The sequence below is a fragment of the Apostichopus japonicus genome, chromosome 20 (genome assembly GCF_037975245.1).
Source record: "Apostichopus japonicus isolate 1M-3 chromosome 20, ASM3797524v1, whole genome shotgun sequence".
Classification (NCBI taxonomy): Eukaryota; Metazoa; Echinodermata; class Holothuroidea; order Aspidochirotida; family Stichopodidae; genus Apostichopus; species Apostichopus japonicus.
In genome coordinates this window covers 21,288,053-21,301,025 of record NC_092580.1, presented here as the reverse complement: position 1 = coordinate 21,301,025, position 12,973 = coordinate 21,288,053, and the positions used below count along the sequence as shown (strand labels likewise).

General features: G+C 36.1%; 1 protein-coding gene across 3 annotated transcripts in view; it reads right to left on the bottom strand.

Annotated features, from left to right (window-relative positions):
• LOC139961722 (uncharacterized) overlaps positions 1-12,973 on the bottom strand; it is a 36,697-nt gene that overhangs the window by 6,035 nt on the left and 17,689 nt on the right. For all 3 annotated transcript variants that reach the window (XM_071961153.1, XM_071961155.1, XM_071961154.1), the window contains exons 16-19: positions 5,182-5,246; positions 3,268-3,851; positions 2,545-2,668; positions 152-304 (exon numbers count right to left, since the gene is read on the bottom strand). In XM_071961153.1, coding sequence (XP_071817254.1) covers positions 152-304; positions 2,545-2,668; positions 3,268-3,851; positions 5,182-5,246 — 926 coding nt within the window. The remainder of the gene's footprint in view (positions 1-151; positions 305-2,544; positions 2,669-3,267; positions 3,852-5,181; positions 5,247-12,973) is intronic.

Genomic DNA, 12,973 nt, shown 5'->3' with positions numbered 1-12,973 from the left:
CTCCAGCTCCTCTAAATTGATGATGAAGTCAGATCCTCAGTGAAGCCCTGATCATTAATGTTATTACACATTTTTGATTTTATACATTCAAACAATGCAACTACCATTTGTCCAGGAAATCCTGACTTGAATCTTTGGAAAATTGACTTACGGAATGGTTGACAAAGTGAGATATATTTCCTGACTTTCCAGCATCGACTGTGAAAGGACAGTCATCATCATTGTAATCTAAGTCAAAGAGGTAAGTCCGACCATTGGCATCATATTCCTTGCCCCGCCTCTCGGCTTCCTCATTAGTAATGACCTTGAAAGAGAGCAAGAGAAATTTACGGCTAGAAGGGGATAGCCAACCATCGACCTCTGGTTCACAGACCCCAGGGGCTCTACCAATTGAGCTATCTAGCCATCAGTTGGTGGGGATTACTCATATAGTCATTTCTTTGCTGCGAGGCACCGGTCAGAAGCCACAGTATATACCTTACATACTGTGTAACTAGTGATCATTCTCCCCAGTTGCATTCCATACAACCCAGAGACTGGGAGGGAAGTATTTGGAACTCTAATGCAACACATCAATCTGTTATACTGGTTGAGCATTTAGAATCTAAGCTTGCAAAGTAAGTAAGTAAGTAAGTAAAACTTTATTTCATCCCAGAAGGGAAAATACAAGCTCGCATATGTACATCTACGACAAATACAAGATGATAAAGAGTAAGAAGATATAAGAATGACAAACATGAGAGTATCAGAGAATTAAAGTATAAAAGTTTAAAGGCGTGATGATAAAACAAATGTAACACCCGAATAGATATGTACAAATAAGACAAATACAAGATGACAAAGAGTAAAAAGACATAAGAATGGCAAACATAAGAGTATCAGAGAATTAAAGTATAAAAGAATAAAGGCGTGATGAAAAACAAATGTAACACCCGTATGGATGGCAAGAACGGAAGGAAAAGCAGGCAACTAACGATTGAAACGAAAATTAAAGAGCTTAATGCACTGAGGGATAAAGGAAGATTTGTGTCGATTTGTTATTGCACTCGGAAGCCTCATCCGCCCACTGCGAGATATAATTACACTGTTGAGATTAGGAAACAATGGGTGATTCTCGTCGGCAAGGATGGCGTCGAGCTTAGACTCTATAACATTATGATACATACACTCCATTGTGAGCTGATCCCCACCCAGAATACGGTTAGCCTGTCTGATAACAGAATCAATGCGACTCTTATCATAAGCAGTCACATTACCACCCCAGCATGTCATACAATATTTAAACACGCTACAAATGACTGAGTTATAAAATATAGTGAGGATACGAATGTCAATGTCAAATTTACTCAATCTACGGAGACAGTATAGTCTAGGGTTTACTCTCTTTACTAAATAATCAATATGCTTATGCCACGCCAGTTGATCATCAATAACAACACCAAGATATTTATAGGATGAGACTTTTTCTAAAGGATTTTCTTTAATCACAACCTCTCTTGGTTGACCCTTGACCCTTCTAAAATCAATATTCATTTCCTATGTTTTTTTTAACATTCATTTCCTTTGTTTTTTTAACAAAGGTGCCAGACATGAAAGAAAATGGGCTAATTGATTAAGTCTAGCTACATTAGTGTAACACAATCGCATTCCTTGATTACATTAACCCTATTGCTCATTTTTAATCAAACCAGTCCACCATGCACCAGAGATGCCAACCTCTTGACACAAAAAAACATACTTAATATCCTAAAAAAAAATCAAATTTTGGAGAGAAAAATCAGATTTTCACGAAACTGGACACTACCACTGGCCCGTTGGCCCCGGTCCTGTTAAATGTCAGAAAAATGTTTTACTGATAAGAACGGGCAAGTAAAATGTTTGCTTTTTCATTAACATTTAATGAGAAAATTGTAAAGCTGCGGATTCCGCGTATTTCCCGCCCATGTAGGCTCGGTGTTCAACGTGTTTGTCAGGGTTTGGGAGGGTTACTTGTACATGTTTCTATGCGATTCCGCTTCCTTCTTTTTTTTGAAAGATGAAAAATCGTATTTCAAGAGGCAATATCGTAAATACACTTGTTTTATAGTACTAAATACGATAAAATCGTACTGGTTGGCATCTCTGATGCACCAAATACAAATCTCTTGAAAAGTGAAACAAAGATTTTGTAAACCTACAGTACTGTAAAGACTGTACATGATGAAACTTCCAATCTTTATTTGGCTCGAACGCTGATTTAGGTTTATATGAATTTAAGAAATGCTTTGTGACATTTAAGTGTCTCTGTTATTGTTTTTAAATATGTCAGCAATTTTGTTACGGGACAGCTAATCTATAATGACGATTCTGTTGTGTTTCTTTGTATCAAGAGATGTTACACAGAAAATTCCTTCCTGATTCATTGTACCAAGGACACCCCACAAATAATGTAACCAAGCTCAGGGGTCTTTACCAATTAAATTACCTTTTCATTACAATACATGTCATACTTCATTCATAGCACTTAAGAAAACACTTAAGAGAAGACTTAAGAAAACATCTTACCTCTCCAACATATTCCATGACAAATGTGCTCCTCCTGATATCAACCAAGGTCTTCACACCCCAACCTCGGTTGTTCGCTGTTCGAAAAATGGACATTGGGTATTTCCTTCCTAACTGCACCACCCTAGAGGGGCAGAGGACAAAATTTTGCCATTACTGATAAGGATGATGTTGCAATAAATAGTGAATAATGACCAATTTGTGCTCCTTTCAACCAGAAAACTTACTCACTCTGGATCTCATAATATACTACATTCAACTATGACAGCAAATTTGCTTTAACATAAACATCACAACTACACTGGACACTCGAGGAGCACTTCATATAAAAACATAATATACACATAAGCTATTTACTCTAGCAAAAAGGTAGCAAATTGACCAATTCTTACACAAAGATCACTAAAATACCTTTAAAGGATAAACAGCTTAAATTCCCTTTGCAAGATTAAATAAAGCATGTTCCAACTATAAAATTTTTGATTGGAAAACCAAAAGCCTGTCTTTGTTCTAAATCAACAAACTCTAATCAAATGAATTGTAAACTAATATAAACTTCCCTGTGTATTAACACCTCCACTATGACCTGCAAAACCTACAGTATATTAGCAAATTAAACTTGTGGCATTACTGCCGTGATATGTCATCCTAAAGAGAACGTACAAATAGTGCTGGAATCTGCTAATTAAATAAAAAGACTGACATCGCAAACGGTCATTTTACCTGTTTGGACAATCTTCTCCACATTTACAATACTTGTTGCATTCGTAGATTGGGGTTCCCGGTTTGACACGAATATGCTTCAGCCTGTTGTAGGCAAATTTGACGCCGCTGTTTTGAGGACAGCATTCTGGCTCATCCTCGGAACATTTAGTACACTCACAACCGACCAGAGGATCATTTGGAATGGTTACTCCCCTCCCAGATATATAGTCATTGATGTATGTAAAGTCAGTGGGAGGTCCCTCAAAGTCAACATCATTTTCAACTACTATCGGTGCCGTATCGGTACAGATACAATTTAAACTAATGGTCCAGTTCTTTAATTCTTCCCTAACCATGGCTTGCAACGCTTCCGTCGAGACTGGCGACATGGGTTGCTTTTGTAACTTGGGTTTCTTCGGTCCGAGTACCAGTCCGTCGTCGGACAGTTTCCGCTTTCGACTCAGATGCGTCTGCTGCGCTCGCTTCAGCTGCCGATGGAATTTCTTCAGGAGGTTCGAACAGCCACTCAAATGCTCCGACGGTTCCCAAGTGTTCTGATCCGAAGAATAACCCAGCCACTTGACGTAGTACCAATCGCCGCCCTGTGGAAGTGAAATCGTTATAGTAAGGGCACCAGGTGGGAGTTATGCAACATAACCTTAGATGTGACACATGACAGATATTCTTCCTGAAGAAATCTTTGATTGATGACTGAGCTAGGCCCTCTCGTTTCAAACTTACTCAGTGCTGTAAAGACGGTCACCTTTTTTATCAATACTTTTCACAACCAATGGAAAGGATCCATATATTACAAATACCATTCAACAAATCCAATAGATAGAGAAAGGGTGAAATGGTCCACAGGTTAAAAATGCTGTAACATAAATTGACCTGGCCAATCGATTTGAGATCAATTGGCTGGAAACTCAAAATCGAGAAGTTAATCATATATCTGTTGAAAGACTACTGAAAACTACCTCTACATTTATGGACCTATTTTAAAGGAGATAAAGATGGGGGATTTCCAAATTGCACAAAATGTAACCAGGACTAAGCTAACTTTTGTCCATGACATGTAATGAGAAATCCTTTCACTGCTGATTAGTGGATTTTACTTTCTCTGAATGTCACGCATTCATGTCCCTTAATTGTACATCTAAAATCACACAATCTGCGTACTGCGTATGTAACACTGACTCAGATACGTGTGTAGTAACCGCGCTGGCAGCCTGATGCAGAAAGAAACACATCTGATTTGCAAACTTGGGAAGCCAATTGTTTTTTTAAGTTCACAGTTTTTACTAACGATGTACAGTAATTAGACATATTAACGATTTGAACTTGAATATGTAAACCAAGACTATTTTATGTTTTCACAGTTCCAGATGGAACGGTCTGTATCTCCATTTCCTTGTTTTCTTTCCCGTTTACTAAGAATGGCGGGAAGTCAAGTCTTGGCTAAGAATAAACAGGTCTTGCAACTAGTAATTAGATATATTGTTCATGTTTTGCCACTTTGTCGCTTTCTGAAGCTTGTCTGACAGGAAACGCCTTGTAAAAGTTGCGTTAGGAGTTCCAAATGCCGTCAATAATAGATAAAAGTGTTTATACAGATAATGAAACTGCTAACAGAAAACGATTTCAAATTTGTGCAACAATTTTAATATCATATATATGTCATTCTTTCCCTTGTTTTCTAATGTCGTAAGTCTTACATACATAGTAATTGTACTGTAAGTGCTGTAAAACTATGTTGGGCATTTTGGTAACTGTATGAAAAGTTGAGAATGTTACACAATGTCACACGTGCTTCATCAAAGAAGACGCTATTTAATAGAAAATACAGGGCATACATTCTCTTTAAGATGTTACTTGGCAGTCTCAAACTGAATGAGTTTACCAAGTAAACACTACTGAAATAGCATACTATACCTCACAGTCTTGGGCATGTTTTAGGATGGTATCTACCTCAAAGATCTCTGGTTCTTTCTTAGGATCTGCGAAAGAAACATGTGTACATATCAAAGATAACTTGTCTGCAGTCACAAGAAAGAAAACCTTGGATAAAACAATTGTCACCTTGAAAATAAACAGCTGGTAGCCAAACAAGTAATCCCATTCAATTTAACTTAAACAATAAAATGTACATTAAAACAAATTGCAACCCCTCCCCCCCCCCCCCCCAAAGACAATTTTGTACCCTTTGGGTTTCATTGTTTCAATATATCAAGCAAGAGACTGGAGCAAGTCTAAAATTACATCACAGAGCCAATGGCAATGGTATTGGCAATAGGTATTGCTGAAATCATGAATCTTTTCAACCCTATCCCATACTGGCATTTATGTCAGTAACAATATTTACCAGTACAGTACTTTCACCTTGAAAATTATATAAAGTGAGAAAGTGAAGGAAAACTAACAGATCAAACCCCCAAGTTCGCTGTCGCACTATTATATCGCTCATTGACAAAAATGAAATCTCCCGGACATGACATCTAAGCCACAATCATCTTCCAAACTTTATGAGTGCACTATTAATTTGGGAAAGCTGTCTTTTTCAATTCCAGGAAAGTGTATATATGGGGAACTTGATATGTATTAATTAATTTGATTGAAAACTTGTTTAACATGCCTTTACCCAAACTTAAATATCTGCTTAATTTGAGTTTTGAAAGTTGAGAGTCCATGTATTTATTTAATCCAGCAAAGGTCTCCATACCAGACAATATTCAGGAAACTGTTGTAAGGGAGCATGAACACTTTGGCAACGGTAGCTATAAGCTGTAAATCATGCTCATAAATTCCATCATTGGCTTCCTCCACAAAAAATAAATTCCCAGCCCAGTTTGTATGTTCTCTTACTATTACCCTCTGTTACAACTTACTAGTAAGTATAGTACTTCTGTACTAGGATATATATTGGACAAAACTTAACTGAAATTCAAAAGACATATTTCAGAAATTGCTACCATCCAGCAAAGTCAGACATCCTACTCTAGCAACCATAACTCTGTTTTAAAGTCCACGACACAAATGCAAGTTCCAAATCATCAAACAGCAGTAAAAGAGTATATTATGCCAACTGTGACATTCACCATTATATTGTACATAATATGTTCAGTAAGCTTATTTATAAGGTTTTCATACTGACCTTTCAAATCTCTCACTAACAAAAGCAGCCAAGAACTTTGTAAAGGGAATTTACATACTAAGTTTGAACTTCATGCAATCTTTGCTTGGTGAGTTATCACATTTAAAAGTGCAAGGTGACAAATATACACATGCCACCACCATTGCATATTCCTTTGCCTTCAGCAAGGAACCAAAATTGATGGGTAAAAGGGCTCTTGGCAAGAATGCTATTTGAAGAAAAAAAATGGATGCAAATCTAAAAAATTCATTCCCATTCCCAAGGTTCATGGCATTACAACTACTGTAGAATGCCTTGTTGCAGGAAGTGTTTCATTTCTGAGAGAAGTTGAAGATATTTGTTCAGTCTTTAAGTGGTATATCCTTAGTTTCCTCATAATAATATCAAGGGTTTTATTGGGCCTCAAATTGTTAGGCATGTTAGGGCTTAGCCGATGCAGTATGGTGAGTCAAGAATCTGTCAAAAATTACTGAAGCCTGATGGCCTAGCCTATTAAAAATAACGTTAATTAGGCCAAGGCTAGGCAATTCTCACAGTGAAGTAATTAGAGCTAATATAAATCGCACCTTGCATACTCTTTAACGAAGATTCAAACCATATAATAATGCAGCACAGTTCACCACATTTGCGGATTAACTGGAACATTTACTTTACCACAGTGCAGTACTACACTAGTAATACTAGTACTACAGCCTAACGGTAACACTCCACTAAGCACTTTAACAATAATACTGCCATATTGTACTGAGTGCGCTGTTTACATGAAATCAACCTAGGCTATGCCTACGTTAGACATACATGAATGAGCCTAACGTTAGGCTAGCCAGACACGTTCTCGTTCTTCCCACTTTCTTTCATAAATCTACATTACAGATAAATAAATGAACCACCTCACCTTTCAAAATTACACGAGGTTAAAACTGAATGCATTAGATTCAAATGGACTAGCCGATTGCAGTCTGTTTGTAGTGAATTTTTGAGCACTTACCCGTAGCTTTGTCGGCCATTTTGCCTCATTGCTCAAGTTTGCCTCGCATATCTCAACTAGATTTGTGATTGGTTGATTACAAGAAGTTCAACTCCTCAGACTAATGCCACTGTGGCCTGAGGTATTGCGATATGATACAAAGCACATAGGACTAGGCCCTTCTATGTAATACTGTATTTAATATTCATAATACGTATACATTTCCTTTTAGCGTCTAAAAGAAACAAGTTCGGAATTCTATTCGATATATAACTGCACACAACTCCCAGACTTCTTTACTTGGCCCGAACGACTACATTTTGCGTATTTGTTTTTGAATTATAGGTCGATATGTTTGACATTTTAAGTGACGATTTTTTTCCATTTTCTTTTCAGTTCTCGGATTTCACCAAGCCTATGCCCAATTTCTGGCAGCCACATTTTGCCGAATAAAGACACATAACGTCAAACCGTCAACAACCGTCAAAACCGCACTCAAAAAGTCGTAACAATTAGCCTATTGTAAAGAAAATTATTGCGCTAGCTACAATAGACTTCAAATAGCGGGAGAGAAAAACTTCCCATTCAGTAATAAGTTGCAGCTCAGCAATTTAGGATGCGGTCAGTAGAGGAAGTTCTTCCCTCTGCCCCCCCCCCAACCCCCCAAAAAACTTCACTTAACCCCCAAATAACTTCCATGAACCCATACCACATATAGCCCTCCTCTTTGTGTACATTAGCCGCAACTATACAGTTTCCAAAATACGTCCTACGCTTACACTGTTGAGACTATTCTTTCTTTCCGCATATCTCAGCATGTATGCATTCTACTGACTTCCGACCTTGCTGCAAATAGTTATAAATTATTTCGTCAAATACTGTCTACTTGAAATCGTTATAAAGACTGTTTGGAACCGTATATTTTCTCTTTCTTTTTTTTTTTTTTTTTCCTTTTTGCATTTTCAGATAATGAACTCTTAAAGATTTGCATTTCAATTCGCCTACAAAAATTACTGTGTACTCTAATCCCTACTCTAATTCCGTCGCCATTACCAAACCGGCTAAATTGCACGAGATGTGAACGTCATCCGCTCAATATTTACATTCTAGACAAGTGTATCATTTGCTCAATTTAGTTAAGTAAGAAAAGTGTCAGGAACGAAATTTTCCTCATAAAGGGACCTGGTAAAACAAGAACCCAAACCTTAAACTCACTGCATGGAAATATTTCCTCACTGCATGGAAATATTTCCTCACTGCAGGAAATATCCTCACTGCAGGAAATATTTCCTCTCTGCAGGAAATATTTCCTCACTGCAGGAAATATCTCTGTTAAGTGCACTGTTAAAGGCATTTACACTTTTAGACATAACAACCGAATCGGCAGAGTAATCTACTCATCCACAACTCTCTGTGAGAAATTTTTCCGGACATCCAACCAGAGGGGGCAAAGTGCCATCCCCCCCCACCTCACAAAAATTTGGGGGACTAAATGCAGACGACTGAAAACTGAGTGACCATATGGGTTAATAGGACACGTTTTCTTTCTCCAAAATATGGGAAAGTACAGTGTTTCAGTCATAATTGGTGTTAATTAATGTCTAAAAGGGCATATTTTTTCGAGCTCAGCAGCGGTGGCTATTAGTGTGGGCCGTAAAATGAGAACAATTTTTTTTTTGGGGGGGGGTGTTTTGATTTGTGAAGGCTCGGGTTTTACGTATCATTCAAGGCAACTGCAAAAAAATCCAGTTACAGAATATTGTATGTAAAATACACATTCTGTGTATGTTTTCTTTAATAAATTATTTTAAACACATTCAAAATTTGAGACTAAAATTCTTCTTTGAGCTTTATTGCAGTGCTTCGGTATTTTCAGCAGTCAATGCTTGTGTAGGGGGTACTTGTTCTAAATGATGTTTAATGGTAAGTTTACATTTTTGTTGAGTTGAGGTGAAATTGTGTTTTTCCACTGATGCAGCAGCAGTCAAAAACTTCCGTGTGCAGATTATCGTGCAAATACTTGGAGCCGAAATTCTAGTTATTATATCATATTTTCTTGTTTTAGCATGATATTTTCATGAATATTTTCGAAATAATTATATTGCAATTGTGAAAGTTTCATTTTGGAGTTACATGTCATAACTCTGACAAAGCTATGTAATATTCAAATATTCATTGGATATCCCTGTGACAAACTCAAGAGATCTTTGAGATTGAAGGATTTGACTGGTCCCGAGCTGCTATAACTTGAAGCCTGTACACTTCAGACTCCAAATACCACAAGGACACAAGTCATATATTATTACATAAAGCCAAGTTTAACTACACACAGACAAGTTTAACTACATGCAAGGTTCAAGTGTTGTATACAAGGTTTAATACACTGTTGTATGTATGCATTGAACCGTTGCATCACACCAGCAAATCACTATTCTGCAAATATAGCCTTTGTAATCTTTATCCTTAGTATCATAAATAAAAAGCAACTATAATCGTTCTAATATATAAATAAGACATGGGTGTAAGGTACGTTTGTTGTAAACATATTGTAGAATTGGTAGACTATAGGTCTAATTATCTATTATATCAGTACTCTTAGATTAGTAAATTTATTTATATCTTATTTTCTTGTGTCAGTAAGAGATTTATATCGACATTTTCTAAATGATTATATTTTGATGTGAAAGTTTCATTTTGTGTTTAATAGGTTGTAACTACTAGTGATTTTTTTACCATTAAGGCCAATAAATGGGGTGCATACATACATACAAACAAACATACTTCTATATATATATATATATATATATATATATATATATATATATATATATATATATATATATATATATATATATATATATATATATATATATATATATATATATATATATATATATGTTGCCACACAATCATCATGTAGTGTTTTATTTCTTCATTTGGAAATTGTTTCAAATTTAAGTTACCTTTGCTCATTGTTCCAGTTTCAACTATAGTTTCAAGTACCATATATTTGCGGCATCGCTCAGGTGTGATATTTGCAGTGTGTGGCATACACAACAATAAATACTGCTTTATTGAGCATGCACTATGATATATCTATATAGCTGGCATGCATTTGGCATGAAAATAATAATCATAGGTTGCTCAATGCATTTTGCATGGAATGGAAAGCCTTACCTTGTAACAAGAAAATTACTTCTTTGTCCAATAGGCATTACTTTCAATGCCATAGATGAGAAAATGCAAAGGACAAAATAATTGCATATTCTGGAGACAAGAATACTGTGCACCCTCACAAAAGCATTTAATCATTTTTTTAATACACAATGGTCCTTTATCCATGGTAGATTAGGCTTTCGGTGAACTTTTAGGAATTAACCGCATTAACTTTCCTTTGTAATCACAATACCCAAACACAGATGAATTCATAATGTAATATATATATACTTGCCAGTTGCATTATGTATGAAAAGCGGTTAAAAGAAACATGTTACATACGACAAGTTTAAGGTAAATACCGAAAAGCAGATAGTCTCCAAGTAAAAGGACTGATTTAAAGCCTCATTGTGTATTCAATCTCAATGCTCTAAACGGTCAGGCTTTTTGGTTCGACTGTGAAGTAAATAATCACACATTATTGATGGCCCATTGGAAGAGATCCAGCAAATGTATGCATCTCTGTACTGTTTTGGTTTGACTCTTTTGAGGGAAACAAATGTTTTGGTGGGAATTTTTTGTTTTGGCAAGTTTTGGCCAGAAAGTACATCATTATTATATACAACATAATATTTAATCACCCAACTAAATATCCCCCCGCCCCCACGCCCTCCAAAAAACTGGAAATGATATTTAAAGGAAGCCATTTGTCATGTGTGAGAACTCGTGAAGTTTCCTTTCTTGAGATATTGTGCTTTAGAATGTTTTTAGGATTTGACCTCTGATGACCTTTGACCTACACCAAATTGTGTAAAATCTTTACACTACATAAGGCGATCATACCATGCATATAAGAGCTCCTTTGTTGTTTAGGTTTTGGAGATTTTTTAGATTTTCACATTTTACACTCTGCTGACCCCAAATGACCTTTGACCTCCACCTAAAACAATCTTCTTCTTGTACTCATTATAGGGAAGCCACATGTAAATTATGATAGCAAATAAATGTTCCCATCTGGAGATAACATGTTGACAGGGATTTCAAGTTTGGACCCTTCGTGACCTGAAATGAACTCAGACCTACAGCAAATTGTTTAAAAACTTTACCCTACATACTGCTATTCTACCATGCATAAATGGAAAATAACCAAAAAGCATTGCAACTTAAATATCCATGCATGAAGAACAGTTTTGTATGTTTGCAGTGCAAAACAGAAGATAATGTTGAATGGATGATTATGCAAACCGTTACCAATGTGGTACCATGTACTATATAGTCATTATAGTGTGTAGTTATTCCAAACCAATAAAGAGAATACAGACTGCAAACAAAGCAAAAACAAATATTTATGAGAACGAAAAAGAAATTCCAACTTGAGTAAATACTAAAAAACAATCGTACCATTATAAGTTAATATCTTTTATACGAGGGACACAGACTCTACCGTCCATTTCACTTCCAATACATACTGTAGGTCTAAGGAGGTGTTACATGAGTTTAACCAAGGTCAACGATGGCCCACATTGTAAGTTCAAACTTATTTTAATAAATTTCTCAGTACCAAGCCACCTGCAATATGTATATTTACTGTAGTACATGAAATGCAATTTCCCAACTACAACCAGAATACTGTAGATATGTATATTTAGTGTCAAGAGAAAAAAGGAAAGAAAAATAAAGAGTTGACCAAATTGTTACTGTTAGTGACTTGACAGAAGCCAATCAATAACCTGCTGTCAATAATACCCTTATCTTTGTAAGGTAATGGTTAAACCAATGTCAACAGAAAAGATGCCTGCTCAGGTGTTTGTTCTTCGTGGCCAATCTCAGACTATTGTTTACTGGAATGGTAGACTGACATTGAACGAACCCAGACACCATTCTTGGATGTTCAAACCAAACAAGCTTTTTTTCAACCTGTAACGACCGATTCCAGGAGATACTAAAAATGTTGTTGATCTCAGACATTATTAGCTGTATTCACAGGAAATCAAAATTTGTCTACTTTATTGATTTTATTAATTTGGGTTGTTAGGGCAGCTTTTCACATTTGGTTGCCAAATTTTGTCAATCCCAAAATTGATGTGTTATTTCAAACGAGACTGCACGGTACATTAAGCTTACTAAATTGTCTTAGACCGAATGTAAATAAACCTATCACACAAGGGCAAATTTTTAACGGTTTTCAGATTGTTTGGGACGACCAAAGTCCTGTTCGGACAAAGAAAATCAGCAGTTCTGACAACCAAGCAACTATATATTATGATGTGATAGTTATACTATTTCTCATGGGAGACATGCTTTGATAGAAATATCACTAAATGATGGTAATTATAACTGGTGGAGGTACACTGATGTACAGTAGCTATGTTTACTTCTACACATGCTATTTTGCTAGTCCATTTAATTTATGAATATTAATGAGTTACTTTGCATATAGTATTTATAGT